Genomic DNA, 24,460 nt, shown 5'->3' on the forward strand with positions numbered 1-24,460 from the left:
GACCTGTATTTATTGTCATTGTTTGGGATGCTGTGAGATACCATCTCACCTACATTTATTACCTCAACATATCTTGACCCAGTGTGACAACAGGTTAAAATAATGAGGAAATCAACATACCAACTATCATCTTAACAACTATCACTATGAACAAATGCAGGACTGCTTTGTGGTCAGTGGAGGCTATACGAAATACTATAATTCTTATCCAACCTGTATAATATGTTTATATAATTTGACTCCTTATTCAGCTGGACAGCTTTCGGACTTTGCCCATGGATGATGGTTCATAATAAATACGTGAAACATGTGCCAATTATATAACTGTATTGCAAAGGGCCAAGCCCAAAAATTGTCCAGCTAAATGAGATATAAATAATAAACAATGGAAAATCAAGGATGGAATGTAACAGTATTATGAGAAGGAAAATTGCTACTCACCATAGAGCGGATATGCTGAGTCGCAGATATGCACAACAAAAATGTTTTCACACTTAAGGCTTTCAGCCAATGGCCTTTGTCAACAATAGACACACATATGCACCCAACTGCAGTCTCAGGCAACTGAAACCACACTGCAGTGTGGTTTCTGTTGCCTGAGACTGCAGTCGTGTGTGAGAGTTGCATTTGTGTGAGAGTATATGTGTGTGCATGTGTGTGTCTACTATTGACAAAGACCACTGGCCGAAAGCTTTGGTGTGAAAATCTTTTTGTTGCGGCTATCTGCAACTCAGCATCTCCACTATACAGTGAGTAGCAACTCTCCTTCTCATAATACATGAGATATAAAATGTAGCTAAGGCAATATCCAACATGTATTTCAAAACCAAGCATTTCCAAAACCATATTATGGCTTCTGTGCACAGCTAAAAATTAAAAATAAATAAATAAATAAAATAATATAATAATAATAATAATAATAAAATAAAAATAAAAAATAATCATCATATTAATAAAACTTCATTCATTCCCACTAAACCACAACAAACAGCATTCCCTACATTAATTTCTTACAAAAGTAGGTTCCACTTGATTCAAGGCCTGAAATAATGGATGTATTAAGAAGATAGCCAAAAGGATGCTTCGTCAAGAGAGTGACAACCTGACAAAACTTAATTGGGCAGCTCCACGCACAAGTAATATTACTGCACTACATGATTAAAGAGGCTTCAGCAGTGATGTATGTTAACAGAAACATGCTGTCCTTACCTCCAATCCATGAGTGCTGTCCATAACTGTAACAATTCCTGAAATGATGGTAATAAAAGGACTCATATTTACAACAGGTAAAATGACACAAGTCTGCAGCATTTTGGTAAATGTTTAAGCAAATAAATGTTCTTACCATCTAGAAAAATGTCACTCCCCAGTTCTTTATCAAGCCAAAAAATAGATGCAATGGGACCTGCAAATTAAAAAAAAATAAGAACTTCATAAAATATATGCATAATAGTATTTTAGTAGCTTTCAAAACTGAAATAACACACATTTCAAAACAAAAAAATAAATAAATAAATTCACAAAACTTAAAAGTTTCATCGATTACAAAAATAAGATGCAAATTAAATAGTCTGCCCAATGAAGGTATTTTTTCACAACATTTGACTGTAACACTGTAAAAAAAAGTAATAGCAAAAGAATTAACTATCAGTCAGAACAAGACCCTCTCCTTTCTTCTACAGAGTAGGTATTTCCTATCACACAGCTTTATGCTTGTGTCTCATAAATGCACTCATAAACATCTGAAAGTTTTCGAGTAAATTGCACATGGACTTCCCACTGTCTTACACAAAATGTAAATAAATATATAAATATGTAACTCCAACAAAATAAAGTCAATATGGTACAGAACGTTCTGGCAGAATATATATATATATATATATATATATATATATATATATATATATATATATATATATATATATATAATTTGGGAGTGAAGGTAACACATCACTGAATAATACAGGTGTTACATCGTTGACATGCAAAATAAATAAATAAATAATGAAAAGTTCTCTAGCTCTCATGGCTCGACAGCTACACTGTGATGGCTGAATACACAATGCTGGGACTTCAGTTAAGGAGGTAGTCTAGGGCTGTATTGTGGAGAGAGTGAGGGAAGAAAAGAGGTGGGTGGCAGGAGGGAGGGTTGGGGAAGGGTGGCTGATGGCTCGGAAGAAGGCAGAAAGTGTATGTGATGTGAAGGCAGGAATACGAAGACTGTAACTACACGACATCTAAAATAGTATAACAAGGAACTGTCCCTGGTTCAGCATTTGGAAAATAAAAAATGGGTGGGGCAAACAAAAGTGGCTCAGATGAGTGGATACGATTGGACGTGAATGTATGCATATAACCACACCCCAAGACGTGCACACCACGTGTACACTTGCCACATGATCCACCCCGGTTCAGAGTGTACTGTGGGATGTATCAGTGTGAGGGAGCAGTTAAAAGGGGACAATGGTACTCACAGTGGAGCAGCAGTTGTTCATTGTGGAAGGTTACGTGACAACAAAGTCGTAGAAATGATGAGGTCAGTTGTTCGCTGAGAAGTTTAATGGTGTCAAAGTGCCAGCAAAGAGTGCCATGCAACACTTCATCCAAAAATGGCATCAAACAATTTCTGTTTTGAACAAGTAAAAAAATACATTTCAAAATATCAGAATGAGATTTTCACTCTGCAGTGGAGTGTGTGCTGATATGAAACTTCCTGGGAGACTACCTCGTCTCCTACCTTCCAAACTTTACAGAAGATCTCCTGTGAACCTGCAGAACTAGCACTGGCAGAAGTAAAGCTGTGAGGACGGGGCATGAGTCGTGCTTGGGTAGCTCAGTCGGTAGAGCACTTGCCTGCGAAAGGCAAAGGTCCCGAGTTCGAGTCTCGGCCCGGCACACAGTTTTAATCTGCCAGGAAGTTTCATTTCAAAATATGTCCATGCAAGAAAAATGTGGCTGCAGCTCACCAGAAAATGCTTCAGAGTCCCGCCAAATCATCCCAATGCCTGTTGCAAGAGACTGGCATATCACGTCGATGATGCGGATGAATACTCCACTTGGATGAGCACGTGCATCCCTAGTGAGTGTTGGTCACGCATTAAAACCAGTGCCTCCTGTTTTGTAAGCAGCTATTCTCTGGGATAACAACAAATGGTTGGACATGGATCTGTTCTTTATGTCTGATAATGCCTGGTTTCACCTGAATGGCAATTTCAACTCACAGAATCACAGCTTCTAGGCAGCAGGGAAACGGCATAACTTCCACAAAACACCATTGGATGATCAGGAGGTTGGGGGTTTGGTGTGCAGTGTCTGCACACTACATTATTGGTTCCATCTTCTTTCATCAGTCACTGACTTTGGCACATTATACTGCCACTGCCAACATTCATTTTGAAACCAGTTTTGGTAGCACTGATGAGGAGGAAACGACCTATGGTTACTTCTAACAGGATGGAGCAATTGCCCATACAGCCGGCCAAACTTTGGATCAAATTTACACAATCTTCATGGCTGACAGAGTTGTTAGTAGAGGTCAGTCTTGTCATGACCCTAGCTGGCCACCCAGGTCACCTGATCTCTCAGTGCGTGATTACTTTGTGTGGGGAGCCCTCAAATCTAATGTGTATAGCAACTATCCTCATAGCATTCAAGAACTGCAGCAGAACATTTCAGATGAGACTGCAGCAATTACAACAGTGCAGCTTCAACCCATCCTCAGCAACTTGCTGACGGGCCCAAAAGTGCCACGAGATGAATGTGGGTCACCTTCAACATCTGCTATGGTCAGGTCACTTCTGTATTTTCTTTCCTCTGCCGTGTTTCTTTGTATCCTGGAACTCTGTTCTCTGGTCCATTTTTATTTGCCCCACCCAGTATCTAAGATATCACTGAGAATACTATATATCACACAGAATTTCAGATCATGGCCCACATTTGATTCACTGTCTCCTAAAATAGGCAGCAGGTCAGCTGGTATTGGCTGATGCCCTCGAGGCTTGATATAAAAAACATTTGTTAAAATGTGGTGTACAGATACCTGTACACAACAAGCACTCTGGAGGCACATTAAGAGTACTTTCTCCCACTGCAGCAGCCACAAGGAAGAATGCCGTAGCTATGTCGCTGCTTTCACTAGCCCCAGCTTGTTGTTCCTCAAACCTAACCACTCCAGCTCCCACACATGCATGGCCCTCTGCCTCACACTTTAGAAATCGTATTTTCCAAGCAGGCTTTCTTAGCTGCATCTTCTTCTGCTTCATTACCCTGAACACACACGTCTTCTGGTATCAGCAAAATGACACCTCCGTGTTCTACCTCTGTAAGTGGAAAAGGGGGTGTTGTGAATTAGCTGAAGATACTTGAAAGTTAGTGTAGAGGACACTTAGGAAGTCGGTGCAGATGAGGAATTTGATAGCAGGAAGACATCATATCTGCTGTAGTGCCCTGATGATCCCAGAACATTAAGACCACCTACCTAATAGCTGTTATCTTCACCTCTGGCACATAATGTCATGGAACCAATAAGGCCTCAGTACATCGCTGGAAGGGGTTGGCTCAGCATCTGCACACACAAGTCACCTAATTCCCAAAATTTCAGGGAGGAGGGCGATGAGCTCTGACATCACGTTCAATCACATCCCAGATTTGTTCAATTGGGTTTGGATCTCACGAGTCGGGGAGGGGGGGGGGGAGGGGGGGCGGGAAGGGGGAGATGGCACATTATCTTAGTCAAAAATGCCACTGCCATCGGGAAACATGATCGTTATGAAGGTGTGTAAATGGTCTGCAACCAGTGTACAATATTCCTTGGTCGTCAAGATATCTTGCATGAGTTCCACTGGGTCCAAGTATGCCCACATGAATGTTCCCAAGAGCATAAAGGAGCTGCCACCAGCACCTCTCCAACCCGCAGTACAGATGTCAAGGAGTTGTTCCCCTGGAAGACAATGGATTAGCGCCTTTCCATCATGAAAAAGATATCAGGGTTCATTAGACCGTGCAACACTCTGCCACTGCGTCAATGTCCAATACTGATGGTCATGTGCCCATCTCAGTTGAAGTTGCCAATGTCATGGTGTTAACATTGGCACATGCAGGTGTCATTGGCTGCAGAGGTCCATCATTAGAAATGTTTGGTGCACTGTGTGTTCAGACACACTTGTACTCTGCTTAACATTGAAGTCTGATGTTAGTTCCACCACAATTCATCACCTGTCCTGTTTTACCAGTCTGTCCAGACTACAATGTCTGAAATCTATAATGACAGGAGGTCACCCTATCTCATGATGTCTGGACGTGGTTTCACCAAGTGTTGAAGTCACTCACCACAGTATTCCTCGAACACCTGACCAATTGTGCAGTTGCTGAAACGCTCGTGTCGAGTCTCTGGGCCATCACAATCTGCCCATTGTCAAATTCTGATAGAGTGCATGCTTTCCCCATTCTACACATGGACAGCATGCCCACTGACACTATGTGCATCATGCATGTGTCCGAGTAGCAGTCATTCCTCACCAGGTGAGGCTGCTGCCACCGGGATATGTTTGTTATTGACAGTAGGTCAGTAGTCATAATGTTCTGGTCAATCAGTGTAATTCAGCATTATACATTGTGAATATATAAGATAAGTCAATATTGAGAACACTTTGTGGAAATAACACAATGCAGCCAATCGAATTATCCTGTTTAGAACCATCAGCATAAACAATCACAAAGTTTCAATGCTCAAATAAAATTATGTAGAACAGCAATCTGAAAACATAGCTGGAGGAAAATTCTTTTTGTACACTGGTAAGTCTAAAATAATTCTGGGTCTCCTTATTGACCAGGGTGGCAAACAACTCCAACTTCGATGAAGCACAGAGATACGGTCCACGTTAAGAGCTATTAAGACCTGCCACACATGAATCCCAAATGGCTTCATTGCTTTTGACCTGTTTTGCAATAGTCATTCCATTGGATGCTGAGCAATGCTTCAGAGTGCCAGGGGTCACAGGGTGGAGAGTATGTTGTACACATGATGCACCATGAAGATTTGCCATCGGATAACAAGTGGTGGTTCATTTCCTCAGGACAAAGGCTGGGGATTGAACTTGTCCTGTATACTCTTTTTAACAGCTGAATCCCCTCATGGAGCACAGCATCAATAATCTTAAGATAAGATGACTTAGCTGAGCCATAAACCATGCATCCAAGTCACGGCGGTATCGCACAAATGCCTTTTAAAAATGGAGCAGACACATGCTGTCTGTTCCCCATGACCTGTGGATGACGCATTTTAAAATATTCAATGCTATTATGGCTTTGGCCTTAATATTTTTAACTCACGGAACTTTTAAAATTCAGAAGACTGTCCCTCATTTTAAGAATAGGCAGGGAAAGAGGGTGACGAGAATTATTAAAATTAACACAAACACATTTGTCTGAGGAAAATTTGAAACATATGCTATCAACCTCTTCCAACCATCACTTCGTTACTTGCAGCTGACGAGTGGTCACTGAGAAGTTAGAGAAGGAGTGAAATATGAAAATATCATCCACAAACAATGAAAACTGAACATGAGACTTAACCATGGATGTAATACCATTTATGGCAACAGCAAACAGAGTTACACTTAAAACAGATAACTGAGGATGTCATTCTCTTGCTCAAATTGCGTGAAAAGATCATGACCACCCTGATTAAAAAATCAACTAGAAAGGAAAGACAGCATCAATACTGGTAGTCATCCTTGGAAGTCCCATTTGTCAAGCTGTCCAGGATGTAATGCTTCCAAGCAGTGTCATAGACTCTTTTGAGATCAAAGAAGGTACCAATGAGTTGCCATCTGCATAGGAAAAATTGTTGTATTTCTGCCTTCAGCAGGGTGAGGTTGTTGAGAGTTGAACTACCCAGTATGCTCGACAATTCTAGGACCAAACTCAGACAGTCGTTGACCACACTTCCTAGCATCTTTCCCACGCAGCTAGTGAGGGCCAGGCTACAGTATCTACTAGGCAATGTGTGGCCCTTCCCTGGTTTCAGAAGGGCCACTTGAACTGCCTCCTTCCATGAACTGGGAAAGCCCCAGATAACCAAATCAAATTAAAAAAGGATAGGAGGATTTCCTTTGCATCCTGTTTGAGGCACTGTACCATGCTATACAGGATTCAATCCTTACCTGGTGCTGTCTCGACACAAGACAATGCATACTCAAGTTCCCACACAGAAAAGGGGCAATTGTAATCCTTGGTGTTGGTGGAGTGGAAATTCCAACCACCCATCCAGATTAATGCCCGACGATGGTGGAAAAGTGGATCCACATTTTCAGTGGCAGTGACTGAACTGAACTACTCTGCTATCGCTTGCACAGTGATGTCCCCAGGCATAGACTGGAGACAACCCTGCCTCTGTAGAGTAATTATAGGCACTGTCCCACCTTAGCCAGATATCCTCCTCATGGCTTCCCAAACCTTTGAACAGCAAGTGTGACAATTTATCAAGTCTAGAAACACATGCCAAGACCTCTTCTTGCTCTCTTTTATTGTCATTGGTGCCTTTTCTCTCACAATCTAAAAGCCTGCAAGGTTCATAGCCAATAGTTCACATTTGGACTGTTGCAAGGCCATGAGTGACACTCACTGTTCCACCACGTGATCTGTCGCCTCTGAAGACAGCCTGAGGACTTTGGGACAGATGCGTCAGTAGCACAGTGAGGTGATCCACCCTGTTCTGGATAGTATCTGGATGTTAAAACACAGCTAATTGGCTGTTCCAGTTTTCTCTGCTAAGCTTCCACTATGGTGGCTTCCTTTTGGAGACAGCTCTGCCTCAGAGGTGCAAAGCAGATAGGAAAGTGGTCACTTGAATGCAAGTCATCGACCATTTCCCAGAGAGCACCATCTGTAAGGGCAAGAGAACAGAAAGCCACGTCTATGGCCAATAATGACCTCATCGCAGTTTCATTACCCATTGACCAGTGAGTAGCATTTATAAATGGCAAGAGAACAGAAAGTTAGGTCTATGGTTGAGAATGAGTCCATGGCAGTGTTACAGCATGTGCTACCACCAGTGTTAAGAAGGCATAACTCTTCTGACACAATGAGGCTTTCAACAACTCAACCCCTGGTGCAAGTCAGTGTAGATCCAAATAGCACATTATGTGAAACTTCCTGGCAGATTAAAACTGTGTGCCCGACCGAGACTCGAACTCGGGACCTTTGCCTTTCGCGGGCAGGTGCTCTACCAACTGAGCTACCGAAGCACGACTCATGCCCAGTACTCACAGCTTTACTTCTGCCAGTATCTCGTCTCCTACCTTCCAAACTTTACAGAAGCTCTCCTGCGAACCTGCAGAACTAGCACTCCTGAAAGAAAGGATATTGTGGAGACATGGCTTAGCCACAGCCTGGGGGATGTTTCCAGAATGAGATTTTCACTCTGCAGCGGAGTGTGCGCTAATATGAAACTTCCTGGCAGATTAAAACTGTGTGCCCGACCGAGACTCGAACTCGGGACCTTTGCCTTACTTATGCTGTATGAAGTAATGCTGTGAGTACCGGGCGTGAGTCATGCTTCGGTAGCTCAGTTGGTAGAGCACCTGCCCGCGAAAGGGTGTTGGCCCATGGTGTGGGGAGCGATCTCCTACACTGGCCGTACACCACTGGTGATCGTCGAGGGGACACTGAATAGTGCACGGTACATCCAAACCGTCGTCGAACCCATCGTTCTACCATTCCTAGACCGGCAAGGGAACTTGCTGTTCCAACAGGACAATGCATGTCCGCATGTATCCCGTGCCACCCAACGTGCTCTAGAAGGTGTAAGTCAACTACCCTGGCCAGCAAGATCTCCAGATCTGTCCCCCATTGAGCATGTTTGCGACTGGATGAAGCGTCGTCTCACGCGGTCTGCACGTCCAGCACGAACGCTGGTCCAACTGAGGCGCCAGGTGGAAATGGCATGGCAAGCCGTTCCACAGGACTACATCCAGCATCTCTATGATCGTCTCCATGGGAGAATAGCAGCCTGCATTGCTGCGAAAGGTGGATATACACTGTACTAGTGCCGACATTGTGCACGCTCTGTTGCCTGTGTCTATGTGCCTGTGGTTCTGTCAGTGTGATCATGTGATGTATCTGACCCCAGGAATGTGTCAATAAAGTTTCCCCTTCCTGGGACAATGAATTCACGGTGTTCTTATTTCAATTTCCAGGAGTGTATTTACCATAATCTATTCATAAATCATCTAGGAGCTCTTTTTGGTTATTTAACAGGAAGAAACAAAGAAATTTTGATTGCTGGTGACTTTAATACAGACTTTCTAATGCAATCTTCCAGTAAACATTTACTGCTGTTAGTAATGTTGTCTTTCAATCCAACTCACACCGTAAACTTTCCAACTAGGACCACTAAATCCTCAATGACAGCTATTGATAACATTTTTATAGACAAATCAAAGGAACAAAATCATATCATAAAACCTGTAATAAATGGACTATCAGATCATGACATGCAGCTCCTTGTTTTAGATGTAAATTCTAAGCAGATTATCAAGACTGCTAAATCTGAGTACAGGAGAGTAGTCAATCAACCAAAAATTGAGTGTTTTAGAAAACTGCTCAAAGATATGAACTGGAAAGATGTTTATAGTGCTCATGACATGAATGAAAAATATAACACATTCATGAACAATGTCAGTACCATGTTTGAAAACTGTTTTCCTCTAAAAGTTACTCAAATTAAACAGAAGTCTATAATAAAACCATGGATTACATCAGGAATAAAGATTTCCTGTAAGACAAAAAGGAAAATGTATCTGTCGACCAAGAATAGCTCTAATGCTGATGATTTAGCTAAATACAAGGAATACTGTAAAATATTTAAAAAAAGTAATTCAGACATCTAAACAAATGCACTACGAGAAGAAGATAGCAATGTCAGGGAACAAAATAAAAACAATATGGGATATAGTGAAAGAGGAGACTGGTAGACCCAGAAAGGAAGAGGAGCTAACAGCACTAAGGGTAGATGGCACATTAGTAACCGATGGGCACCGTGTGGCAAATCTATTTAACAAGTACTTTATATCCATTACTGATAGAATGGGATTGTCAGGATCAGTAAATAATGCCCTTGAATATCTGAAACTAGCCTTTACAAATAGCTTCAGGTACATGAATATGTCACTCACTTCGCCAAAAGAAATAACTTCTATAATAAAATCTTTAAAAACAAAGCATTCTAATGGTTACGATGAAATATCAACAAAGTTAATTAAGGTATGTTCTTGTGAGTTTAGTACAATTCTAAGTTACTTGTGTAACCAGTCAATTCTAACTGGGACATTTCCTGACTGGCTAAAATATGCAAATGTTAAGCCTCTATTCAAGAAAGGGGATAAAGAGATACCATCAAATTACAGACCGATTTCACTTTTGCCAGCATTCTCAAAAATTTTAGAAAAAGTAATGTATAGGCAGCTTCTCGACCATCTGACCACAAAGAACATATTATCAAGAACACAGTTTGGATTTCTGAAGGGTTCTGATATCGAGAAAGCTATTTACACCTACAGTGAGAATGTACTTAATTCATTACATAACAAGTTACAAGCAGCAGGTATTTTCTGTGATTTGTCAAATGCATTTGATTGTGTGAACCACAACATCCTTTTAAATAAATTAGAATTCTATGGTGTCACGGGCAGTGCTGCAAAATGGTTCAAGTCATACCTCGCTAACAGGAAACAAAGGGTGTCAGTGCAAGGGACTAGTGAATTAAGTCATCAGTCATCATCAGAATGGGAAGAAATTACATGTGGTGTCTCACAAGGATCCATCTTAGGGCCATTGCTTTTTCTTGTGTACGTTAATGATCTCTCATCAGTTACACTGCCAGAAGCAGAGTTTGTTTTGTTTGCAGATGACACAAGTATTGCAATAAATAGTACATCTAGTGTAGTTCTAGAAAGATCTTCTAATGATATTTTCATGGATATTAATACATTGTTTAAAGCCAACTCACTGACATTAAACTTTGAAAAGACTCACTATATGCAATTCAGAACCTGTAAGAGGTTTCCACCCAGCATATGCATAAAGTATGAAGAAGAGCAGATAGAAGAGGTTGACAGTCTTAAATTCCTGGGATTACAACTTGATAATAAATTCAGTTGGGAGGAGCACACCACAGAACTGCAGAAACGCTTAACAAATCTGTATTTGCAATTCGAGCGTTAGCAGACATAGGTGACATAAAAATGAAAAAGCTTGCATACTTTGCCTACTTTCATTCCAGAATGTCATATGGTATAATATTTTGGGGTAACTCTTCAAGTCAAACAAAAGTTTTCATAGTCCAAAAGCGTGTAATACGTATCATTTGTGGAGTAAATACACGGACGGCCTGTAGAAACCTCTTCAAAGAACTGGGTATACTAACTACTGCCCCTCAGTATATTTACTCCTTAATGAAATTTGTCCTAAATAATATATCTCTTTTTCCAACAAACAGCTCAGTTCATACATACAATACCAGGAACAAAAATGATCCGCACAAGGACTTAAAAGCGCTTACTTTAGTTCAAAAAGGGGTCCACTACTCAGGAACACTCATCTTCAATAATTTGCTAGCAAAAATAAAAAATTTAGTTACAAATAAAGATCAGTTTAAAAGGAGTCTGAAAGACTTACTAGTGGCCAATTCCTTCTACTCCATTGACGAATTTTTTAATAGAAACAAATGATGTATTGTATATATTCATACTACTAGTATTGTTAGTTCAGCTTTTTTAAAGATGATGTGACTTACCAAACGAAAGCGCTGGCACGTTGATATACACACAAACAAACACAAACATACACACAAAATTCTAGCTTTCGCAACCAATGGTTGCTTTGTCAGGAAAGAGGGAAGGAGAGGGAAAGATGAAAGGATGTGGGTTTTAAGGGAGAGGGTAAGGAGTCATTCCAATCCTGGGAGCGGAAAGACTTACCTTAGGGGGAATAAAGGACGGGTATACACTCGCACACACACACACATATCCATCCACACATATACAGACACAAGCAGACATATTCAAAGGCAAAGAGTTTGGGCAGAGATGTCAGTCGAGGCGGAAGTGCAGAGGCAAAGATGTTGTTGAATGACAGGTGAGGTATGAGTGGCGGCAACTTGAAATTAGTGGAGATTGAGGCCTGGTGGATAACGGGAAGAGAGGATATATTGAAGAGCAAGTTCCCATCTCCGGAGTTCGGATAGGTTGGTGTTAGTGGGAAGTATCCAGATAACCCGGATGGTGTAACACTGTGCCAAGATGTGCTGGCCGTGCACCAAGGCATGTTTAGCCACAGGGTGATCCTCATTACCAACAAACACTGTCTGCCTGTGTCCATTCATGCGAATGGACAGTTTGTTGCTGGTCATTCCCACATAGAATGCGTCACAGTGTAGGCAGGTCAGTTGGTAAATCACGTGGGTGCTTTCACACGTGGCTCTGCCTTTGATCGTGTACACCTTCTGGGTTACAGGACTGGAGTAGGTGGTGGTGGGAGGGTGCATGGGACAGGTTTTACACCGGGGGTGGTTACAAAGGCCTCACCTTCAGCCCCACTCCCAGATTCAACCAAACAGCCCTCGTCAAAGATTTACTGTCCTACACTCGTACCCTCTGCTGGAAATATCACTTTGCCATGAAGAAAAATGATCCTAATCCTACTCCTAATGATCCAACTCCCCAAGACACTATCCAAATTGAACCCTGCCTGGAACAGTTCCGTCCTCCGTCACAGCGGGACCCACCTCCTCTTCCTCAAAATCACCCTCTCCAAACTTTCCAGGAATTTCTGACTTCCAGCCTTGCCTCTCAATCCTTCTTAAAAAATCTTAATCCTTCTCCCAACATCACCACTGCTGAAGCCCAGTCTATCCGTGATCTGAAGGCTGACCGATCCATCATCATTCTTCCGGCGGACAAGGGTTCCACGACCGTGGTACTTGATCGGCAGGAGTATGTGGCTGAGGTACTGTGTCAGCTTTCAGACAACACCACATACAAAGTTTGCCAAGGTAATCCCATTCCTGATGTCCAGGCGGAGCTTCAAGTAATCCTCAGAACCTTAGGCCCCCTACAAAACCTTTCACCTGACTCCATCAACCTCCTGACCCCACCGACACTTCCTAAAATTCACATACCCAATCATCCCGGCCGCCCCATTGTAGCTGGTTACCAAGCCCCCACAGAACGTATCTCTGCCGACATAGATCAACACCTTCAACCCATTACATGCAGTCTCCCATCCTTCATCAAAGACACCAACCACTTTCTCGAACGCCTGGAATCCTTACCCAATCTGTTACCCACGGAAACCATCCTTGTAACCATTGATGCCACTTCCTTATACACAAATATCCCGCACGTCCAGGGCCTCGCTGCGATGGAACACTTCCTTTCACGCCGATCACCTGCCACCCTACCTAAAACCTCTTTCCTCATTGCCTTAGCCAGCTTCATCCTAACCCACAACTTCTTCACTTTTGAAGGCCAGACATACCAACAATTAAAGGGAACAGCCATGGGTACCAGGATGGCCCCCTCGTACGCCAACCTATTCATAGGTCGCTTAGAGGAAGCCTTCTTGGTTACCCAGGCCTGTAAACCCAAAGTTTGGTACAGATTTATTGATGACATCTTCATGATCTGGACTCACAGTGAAGAAGAACTCCAGAATTTTCTCTCCAACCTCAACTCCTTTGGTTCCATCAGATTCACCTGGTCCTACTCCAAATTCCATGCCACTTTCCTTGACGTTGACCTCCACCTGTCCAATGGCCAGCTTCACACGTCCGTCCACATCAAACCCACCAACAAGCAACAGTGCCTCCATTATGACAGCTGCCATCCATTCCACATCAAACGGTCCCTTCCATACAGCCTAGGTCTTCGTGGCAAACGAATCTGCTCCAGTCCGGAATCCCTGAACCATTACACCAACAACCTCACAACAGCTTTCGCATCCCGCAACTACCCTCCCGACCTGGTACAGAAGCAAATAACCAGAGCCACTTCCTCATCCTCTCAAACCCCGAACCTCCCACAGAAGAACCACAAAAGTGCCCCACTTGTGACAGGATACTTTCCGGGACTGGATCAGACTCTTAATGTGGCTCTCCAGCAGGGATACGACTTCCTCAAATCCTGCCCTGAAATGAGATCCATCCTTCATGAAATCCTCCCCACTTCACCAAGAGTGTCTTTCCGCCGTCCACCTAACCTTTGTAACCTCTTAGTTCATCCCTATGAAATCCCCAAACCACCTTCCCTACCCTTTGGCTCCTACCCTTGTAACCGCCCCTGGTGTAAAACCTGTCCTATGCACCCTCCCACCACCACCTACTCCAGTCCTGTAACCCGGAAGGTGTACACGATCAAAGGCAGAGCCACGTGTGAAAGCACCCACGTGATTTACCAACTGACCTGCCTACACTGTGACGCATTCTATGTGGGAATGACCAGCAACAAACTGTCCATTCGCATGAATGGACACAGGCAGACAGTGTTTGTCGGTAATGAGGATCACCCTGTGGCTAAACATGCCTTGGTGCACGGCCAGCACATCTTGGCACAGTGTTACACCGTCCGGGTTATCTGGATTCTTCCCACTAACACCAACCTATCCGAACTCCGGAGATGGGAACTTGCTCTTCAATATATCCTCTCTTCCCGTTATCCACTATGCCTCAATCTCCGCTAATTTCAAGTTGCTGCCACTCTACCTCACCTGTCATTCAACAACATCTTTGCCTCTGCACTTCCGCCTCGACTGACATCTCTGCCCAAACTCTTTGCCTTTGAATATGTCTGCTTGTGTCTGTATATGTGTGGATGGATATGTGTGTGTGTGCGAGTGTATACCGTCCTTTTTTCCCCCTTAGGTAAGTCTTTCTGCTCCCGGGATTGGAATGAGTCCTTACCCTCTCCCTTAAAACCCACATCCTTTTGTCTTTCCCTCTCCTTCCCTCTTTCCTGACGAATCAACCGTTGGTTGCGAAAGCTAGAATTTTGTGTGTATGTTTGTGTGTCTATCGACGTGCCAGCGCTTTCGCTAGGTAAGTCACATCATCTTTGTTTTTAGATATATTTTTCCCACGTGGAATGTTTCCATATATATATATATATATATATATATATATATATATATATATATATATATGTGTTCTATATCTACAAGGATCTCCTCAGCACAGATCTATGGAACTAAAAACTAATCTACTCCAATCTAGCACAGATTTGGATGAAGTCCGTGTTGCCATCCCACCAGTCCTGTAGTCCTGAATCCTTGTGCTTCTCCACCACGGGCACCAAGGCATAACCACATGAAAATGTTTGCAAGGCATTTTGCCCACAAGCACAGCATTGATTCAGCAATTGAGAAACTTCTCTCTGGGTGCAAACAGTGTTCCGAGCATCAGACAGCCCTCCCACATGAACTTTTTCTCCATGACCCATTCGCAGTCAGCCATTGATTCTGGGGTTCCATTCCATCATTCCATGTGTTTAGTAGCAGCGGATGCACTGCCAAATTATTCATATGTCTTGCACATCTGCTCCACCTCAGCAGAAGCTACTGTGCGGGCTCTAATGCATATTTTTCTGATCAAATTATTGCCACAGATGATCGTCTCCAATAATGGCCCACAGATTGTCACAGCATTTTTCCATGATATCAGCATCTGAAATGGTATAATTCACCTCATGTCCACACCATTTCACCCCCCAACCAAGTAGTGAGGTGGAACGTATGGTGCACACATTTCATATGAAATTGGCAAAGTGCTTGGCGGACTCACCTACCAATACGGTGTTGCCTGTGATCCTAAGCACCTACAGGCACGTGCCACTGAACAGCTGCAGCCCAGCAGACATTGCTACACCATGGCCTGTGACATGGCTGCACCCTTCACAATATGCTATGGACAATCTAGTGCAAACCATTTGCCAGCAGCTGCAATAGGGGCCGGCTAAGGTTCGGGTGATGCATGGCCAGCTAATTTTCAGCATGGATGACCACAGGGCATCACACTCTCACCATCAGAATCAACTACACCACCAGTAGGGCAATGACTCATGGCAGCCACAGCAGACACCACTGGCCAGCCCCCCTGCAGATGCCACCCCTCCCAGGGACCGAATGCCATGGTGGCTTCTACCCTGGATGTGCTGGTGAGTGTCGAAAATGTTGGGATGGAGCCATTGCCTGTCCTGGACCCTCAACTGGTGTCTGATGGTGTCTGCCCAGATGCCATCAGTTCGCCTGGGCGGATTGGGTGGTTTCCTTGCCCATGCTGATTTCTGCCAGTAGCGATCCAGCTGGTATGGTTTTCCATTTTCATACACCAATGCCAGTGGTGCTGGCTCCGTAGAAGAGGGTAGGGATGTTGTGATGTTCAACTTTTGTATCTGAAACAAGCAGCAGCCGGGCAAAGCAAGCACACCACTGTTGCCTGCATCCAGTGCTGTGGCCAACCAATAGGGACATTTCAGGTTACTGCCAATGCGGCCTCAGGCACTTGCATATTTTCCATTGTACACAAAAACTCTTGAGTCAGACCAGCTCCGTGCCAGTGTGCATTCAGTTGTTAGTGATAGGACTGTGTACTTTAACAGTTTATAGTTGTGTTAATGTTTCTCTAATCTTGTCATTATTCGGCATGCAGTTATCACTGATGTAATTTTTTTATATGTAGTGGTTATTAATAAAGAGTGTAAAATAAGCATCCTTGACTATAGTTAATGGTTATGTGCAGTTCTACCACAAAGGATATACACCCAAAAGTTTTGACTTCCCGGAGCTTGGTAACTTGCTGTGATGTCGCTATTTCAAGCAGTAATGTGCCTTAATGCAGCCACTTAACATACATGAGGGTTCCAACCAACCCATCAAGTCAATTTTGTATATAAGAGGATGATACCTTCTCAAATGTACTATCTTCTCTTTGTACCACAAGAAAGACATTTTGACACACTTGGCAAGCCCTGTTACGATACAGTGCTTGAACTTACGATGAAGGCTGCTCAAGAGGGCTACCCTCCCAAGTTCTATTTGTAGGATGGATGTTTTTACTGCCCAATGGACCAATCAAATTGTCGGGAGTAAGTGTCTGACAAGTCATGGATGCCATAGTGATCCAATGAGCAGCCAAGTAAACAAAAAGTCTGTCTCGACAGGGCCCTGCCTGTCTGGGTATCCTTGAACACATGGGGTACAACAGATTCCCCATTAAAATTGTTCCATATCAACAGCCATGTATCTCTTTGGCACACAGTACACCTTAAAAGACTGAGGTTTTTTTTAGAGAGGTTTGTGCCATCCTCACAATCCAGGTGATTAACCCAAGATCCCCATTCCTTGTGACACACATCGTTCCACCAATACATTACATGGTGGTCGCTGAAGCATGCCCAGAGGCTTCACAACAGATGACCGCTGGCACTCACCAATTCCACAGTTCATGAAAACCTTATTTGCCAACTCTACATCTTCCTGAGGTGCTGACCACTTAGCATGTGCCAGGGGAGGTGTGTGTGTGTGTGGGGGGGGGGGGGTGGAAGGGGGGGTGGAGGGAAGGGGGTGTATGTGGCTTATTGAAAGACAAGGACATGGCAAGCATTACCCCCTGGGAGGATGGATTGGGCAGATCTTGCACCTGGGCCTTCCTCAGGGATATGGCCTGTGTGTCAAGGGGCTGGGAGTGGGTGTGGCATAAGAGATGGACCAGGATATCGTGTATGTTGGATGGGCAGCAGAGTATCACTTCATGAGAGGTGGAATTATTGAATACTGTTCTCTTTCTCCCAATCACTAAAGTAAAAACATATTTTTTACTATCAATCCCTCCACCTTAAGCCAACCCAATCCCAACACTGAACATGGCCTGTTTAGAGCTCATATCACCACCCAACGACAACTTTCTCCCTCTCCAACCTAACTACCCCTTGGTTACCTTCCAGGAATTCTGTACTTCTACCTTGGCCTCACTATCTTTCCACAGGTTCCTTTCCACTAACACAACCCCCTCGACAGAAGAAAGGACTGTTTTCCACAACTTCAAGACAGACTCTGATTTAATCATCCCCCCCCCCCCTCCTGCAGACAAAGGCTCCACCACTGTCGTGATGAATCACAGTGATTACCTGGCAGAAAGCATCTGCAACTTTTCTGCCTAAAAGCCTTGCCACAGTGATCCCATGTCAGATGTCGGGCATAACCTCCAATCCCTATAACAATCCTTCAGCCCATCTCAGAATCTGTCCCCCGAATCCATCCCCCACCTCACCCCAATAATCGTCCCGCACACACTGACCTTCTACATGCTTCCCAAAATACATACACCCAACAATCTTGGATGCCCCCATGTAGATGGTTACTGTGCTCTCACTGAAAGACTCTTTGCTGTTGTCAACCAATGGCTTTAATAAACTCTCTATAGCCTATCCTCTCATATTAAAGTTACAAACAACTTCATTCATTAGCTCTTGGTCATCTCATCCCCATTATTACTGGGATCCCTATTGTCACCGCCCCTCCCTATACAATAAGCTCCCCCCCCCCCCCCCCCCCATGCCTATGGCCTTGTTGCTATTCAGCGTTACCTCACACAACCTCCTTAGTATTCCAAACCCACCATATTGTTCCTTATACATTCTCACACATAAATTCTTCTTTTGAGGAGGAAGATATATACACAAATCTGCAGCAGAGTCAGGGGCACTCACTTGACACTGCCCTAGGCCAGTTAGTTTGTGGGAAACCCAGGGGAAACCTTCCCAGCCCCCCAATATCCCAAACCTCTCATCTGGATATTGTTCACTGAGGATATCTTCATGATCTGAACCCAGGGCCACGATACCCTACCCTCATTCTTCCACAGCCTCAACACCTCTCCCATTCATTTCACCTCATCATCCTCAGCCAATGTGCCACCTTTCTGGTAGTTGACCTCCACTTATATGATGGCTCCATCCACACCTCTGTCCATATAAAGCCCATTAATCACCAACAGTATGTGCATTTTGATAGCTGTCATCCTTCCATATCAAAAAGTCACTCCTATATAGTCTGACCTCCTTAGAACATTGTATCTGCAGCAATGAGAAGTCCTTTGCCCAGCGTGCTGAAGGTGTTACAAAGGCCTTTGCAAAAGGACTATCCATCAAATCTAGTCCACAAATAGATTTTTCATGTCATATCTTAATGTACCCCTCATCCTCCTACCACCACCAAGAGCCAGCAGCAAAGGAGAACCCACCCCATCAGCTAGTATCATCCCAGACTGGAGCAACTAAAACATGTCCTTTGCCAGAGCTTCAACTGTCTATCGTCATGTCAAGAAATGAAGAACATCCCATGTGCAATTCTTTCCATACCTCACAAAGAGTTATTATGTTGCCTACCCAACCTACACAATATCCTAATCCGTTCCTGTGCCACAACCATTCTCAATCCCTTGCCACACGGGTCATATCCCTGTAGAAGAATCCAAGTGCACTTACCACATTATATTACAGTGTCATCACCAGTTTGCCCTATCCTGTCTGAAGCAGGGGTATCTGTGATAGTAGCCAAGCCATACACCATATCTGCTGCAATTTCTGCATAGCATTTTATATGGGTATGACCATCAACTAAATGTCCATTCAAATGAATGGTCACTGCCAAACTGTGGAGAAGAACAGAACTGAACACATGCTTCTGAGCAGCACAACATGCTTGACTTTAATGGCTGCTTCATAACCCATGCCTTCAGGATCCTTCTCCCCAGCACTAGCTTTTCACACTCTATAAATGGGAGTTATCTTTACAACACATCCATTGTTCCTGTAATCCTACTGGCCTCAGTCTCCATTAACCCACTGCCCCAACACCATCTACCCAACAGTTTTCCCTTCCTCTGCCCTGCCACCCATTCAAAATCCACACCACCACATCATCTTCATCATATGCTGCAAAATGTCACAGACTCCGTTGCTCATATGTTGCTTCCTATCGCATCTATGTGCTGCCTCTCCCTCCTGCCTTGCTATCTTGCATGCCTGCTGCCTCCCTCTGAGCCATAAGCCACACCTCCTCAACGCTCTCCAACCCTCCCACCATATCCCCACCTTTATATCTCCTCACCTACTCCTCCCAACATAACCCCTCACCCCATTCTACCTTCTTAACTCCAAGCCCAGTCTTGTGTTTTCAGCTGGCATAGTGTGTGTGTGTGTGTGTGTGTGTGTGTGTGTGTGTGTGTGTGTGTGTGTGTGTGTACACCATAGGTCATTAAAGGATTCATCAGAAAGCTAGCAAAGTTCTCATTCTTTTTTTGTGCTCACTGATGACTCAGTGCTTCCACTATTCACGCTATTCAATGAGCTGTTACCTCCAATAATCAATAACTAAGTCTTTTTACTATTCAAAGAAAAGAGCTGCAGTTGTTTTGAAGAAAAATTCAAGTCCTTCATAAGGTGAGCCAGTGTGTTTACACACTGTCTAAAATAAAGCAATGCACGCGGGAAAGGAGTACAGTGTCACAATATCACCGATCAATGAGTGTACTGTGTTCAAAATTTGGAGCTCATTACGCCGATGCAACATTATGCTTTCTCACACTATAATGTATGGATCACATTCGACTATGTTCCATGATTTATTACATGTTCCCACCTCTCGTCACACATAAGACACCCAAGAAGAGTGTCAAACACTGTCAGTTTTGTGATCCAAGTGTATGATGTGGGAAGGCATAATGCTGCACGGATGTACCAACCTCCAAGTCTTTGAAATTGATACATCCACTGGTCTATGTTATTGTGACACAGTACTCCTTCCCCATTTACATCTTTCAAGCAATGCATTCTGCCCTGACTTCACATTTATAGAACACAATGCACAACCACAATGAACAGTGTAGGTGGATGAGCTCTCGGAGTGGGAGGATATTTGGCAAATGAACTGGCCTGCCAATTTAACCAACTTAAATCCCATCAAGGATGTGTGAGATGTGTTTGGGAGGCATATTACAGTATGTTCACAAGCACCAATGTAAGTCCACCTGTTGTCAATCATGATGATGGAGGAATTGAATGCCCTACCACAAAAGCACCTTACCAACCTTGGAGCCAGAATGCAAGGACATTGCACAGCATACATTGCCATCCTTGGTGATCACACATCTTGTTAACAATCGTGCCCCGTTAAGAAACATGTAAATCACAGTAAATTCAGTATAATGAGTTATTTGTTATGAACCTGATAAAGAGGTGTGTATTCAGGCAATAAGGTTTTTGGATCCACCTTTGGTTATGTTCTCAGAACTGAGCAAAGTTTTGAATTCAGATAGGATACTTAAAAGCACTGGCAAACATCCTCCAAAGGTTCCACATACTGCACAGTTATTATGAACAAATAACCAGCTTGACCAGTAAGACAGCAGTCAATAGTTAGGGAGAAGCTTGGATGAGGCTCTGTGAATGACCTGCATAATCAGAAACATTTCAGGAAGAAGAAGAAGAACTGAGACAACAGAGTTCAAAGAAATGATAGCTCTTGGAACAAAATATTCCAAACGTTCCTCAGGTGATTCTACTCTCCAAGCTCAGCATCCCCCCTCCCCCCTCCTTGAGTCATCAGTCTTCTGACTGGTTCAATATGGCTTACCTCCTCACCTCGAATTCCTCTAGTGGCAACCTCTTCACCTCAGAGTAACATATGTGCCCTGCATCCTCAATTATTTGTTGGATGTGTTCCGTGAAGTTTTTACCCTCAACAGATTCTTCGGGTACCATAAAATTTATTTCCTGGTGTCTCAGCATCTGTATTATCATCACGTCCCTTCTTCTTGTCAGTATTTTCCATATGTCCCTTTCTTCAACGATTCTGCAGAGAATCTCCTCATACGTTATCTTATATTCAACATCTTTTTATAGCACATCATCTCATATGCTTTGATTTTCTTTTTTTCTGGTTTTCCCATAGTCTTTGATTCACAACCATACAATGCTGTGCTTCAAATGTACAGTCACAGAAATTTTTTCCTCAGGTTAGACTTCCTTTGGCCAGGAATGCCCTCTCTGACTGCGAAAATAAGCTTTTTATGTCGTCCACCCTTCATTTGTCATGTGTTATTTTGCTTAAAATATGCAACATTTCCTTAACTTTGTGGTCCCCAGTTTTGATGTTAAGTTATTGCTTATCTCATTTCTGCAACTCCTAATTATTTTGTCTTTCTCTGGTTTATTTTCAATTCACATTGTGTCATCTTCAGATCTTCATTCCATTCAACACGTCCTGTAATTTTTCTTCACTGTCACTGAGGGTAGCAATATCCTAGCACATTTTATGATTGATATCCTTTCAACCTGAATTTTAATAATCTTAATCCCACCACTGAGGCTTTCTTTTATTTACATCATTAATTGTTCAAAGTCTAGATTGAATAACAGTGGCAACGGACTACATCCTTGTCTTATACCCTTTTTACTCCAAGCACTTTTCTATTGGTCTTCAACTCTTATTGTTCCCTCTTGGTTCTTGTATAAATTATATACTATTCATCTTCCCTGTATGTTTCCTTAGTTTTCTCGAAATTTTGAACATCTTGCATCATTTTACATTGATGGACACATCTTCCAGGTCACAAAATCCTTTGAATGTATCTTGATTTTTCTTAAACTTTGCTTCCATTATCAATTGCAACATCAGAACTGCCTCTCAATGATGCCCTTACCTTTCTGAAAGCCAAACTGGTAGTAATCCAACATGGTAATCTTCACTTTAATTTTCCATTCTTCTGAGTATTATTCTTGCCAGAAACCTGGATGCATAAGCTGTTAAGCTAATAGTGCAATAGTTCTAACACTTATCTGCTTTCACTATATTCAAGATTGTGTGGATGAATTCTTCCAAACGTCTAATAGTATGTCTCCAGCCTCATAGATTCTACCACCAACTTGAGAAGTTGCTTTATTGTGTGTGACTTACCCCCAGTGATTTCAGAAATTCCAAAAGAATGTTATCTATTCCCTCCATGTTACCTGATCACAAGATTTCCAAAGCTCTATTAAACTCTTACTACAATATTGGATCCCGTATGTCATCCACACAGACCCTATTTCCTCCTTAATAATGTCATCAGACGAGTCCTCCATCTCACAGAGGCCTTCAGTCTACACTTTCCACCTATGCACTCTCTCCTCTGTGCTTAATTCTGAATGTTAACACCCCTGCTTTTAATTTCACTGAAGATTGCTTTGACTTCTGCATGCTAAATCACTCATTATGACAAATATTTCTTTTTCAATTTCTCCACATTTTTTTCTGTAGCCACTTTACCTTGTCTTCCCTGTATTTCCTATTTACTTCATTCTTAAATAATTTATATTTCTGTATTCCTAAACATCCTTAAACATTTTTGTACTTCCTTCTCTTGTCGATCAATTGGAGTATTTCTTCTGTTACACAATTTCTTGGCAACTACCTTCCTTGTACCTATGTTTGTCTGTCCGACTTCTGCGACAGACCTTTTTAGATATGACCATCATCTTCAACTGAAATGCTCATTGTGATATTTATTATTGCAGTGTCTATAGCCTCAGAGAACATCAACACATCTCATCATTCCTCAGTACTTTGGTATTCTACTTTTTGGCACAAAGTATACCACCATCTCTTGTGAATTTGGAACAATGTATTCACTATTAGTAGCTGAAATCTATTGCAGAGCTCAATTAATATTTCTTCTCTTCCATTCCTATGCCTCTTAACTGTTTCTTCTATTTCTTCCCTGCTACTGTGTTCCAATACCCACAGAATTAATCCCTTCAGTATCCTCATACACTTTCTCTCTCTCTCTCTCTCTCTCTCTCTCCATCATATGCTCTGATGTTGGATTGTATAAATGAACTATAGTTTCTGGTGTTGGTTTGCTGTTGATTCTGGTGAAAACAACACTACCACCAATTTTTTTTGCAGTAACACACTCTCTGCCCTAATTTTCTCTTCATAACAAATCCTACTCCTTATCTATTCTCTGCTGTCATTGATATTACCCTATGTTTCACTGGCCAGAAATCGATATCTTCTTTCCATTTTAATTCACTGACCCCCATTATATCTAGATTCAGTCCTTGAATTTCCCTTTTCAGATTTTCTAGCTTCCCTCCACATCCAAACTTCTGACACCACACATTTCAACTTGAAGAATTTAACCCTTTCTTTGGATATTCAATCTCATGGTTGCCTCCATTCTAGTAGTCTCTTCCTGGAGGTGAGAATGCGGTATTAATCTGGAATCTTTTGTCACTCATGACACTTTTTCAATAACAGGACATGTCCAGTGGATACACATTGTGTGTCTTTAATGCAGTGGTACCATTGCCTCCTGCATCCTTACGTCACCAATCATTGCAGATTCTTCTACCTTTTAGCAGTGGTT

At 42.8% G+C, this 24,460-nt stretch overlaps 1 protein-coding gene across 2 annotated transcripts in view; it reads right to left on the reverse strand.

The window, feature by feature from the left end:
* Positions 1 to 24,460, reverse strand: part of LOC126262767 (COBW domain-containing protein 1-like) — a 566,092-nt gene that overhangs the window by 495,479 nt on the left and 46,153 nt on the right. For both annotated transcript variants that reach the window (XM_049959581.1, XM_049959580.1), the window contains exons 4-5: positions 1,346 to 1,405; positions 1,210 to 1,247 (exon numbers count right to left, since the gene is read on the reverse strand). In XM_049959581.1, coding sequence (XP_049815538.1) covers positions 1,210 to 1,247; positions 1,346 to 1,405 — 98 coding nt within the window. The remainder of the gene's footprint in view (positions 1 to 1,209; positions 1,248 to 1,345; positions 1,406 to 24,460) is intronic.

This window comes from Schistocerca nitens, chromosome 6 (assembly GCF_023898315.1).
Source record: "Schistocerca nitens isolate TAMUIC-IGC-003100 chromosome 6, iqSchNite1.1, whole genome shotgun sequence".
Taxonomy (NCBI): Eukaryota; Metazoa; Arthropoda; class Insecta; order Orthoptera; family Acrididae; genus Schistocerca; species Schistocerca nitens.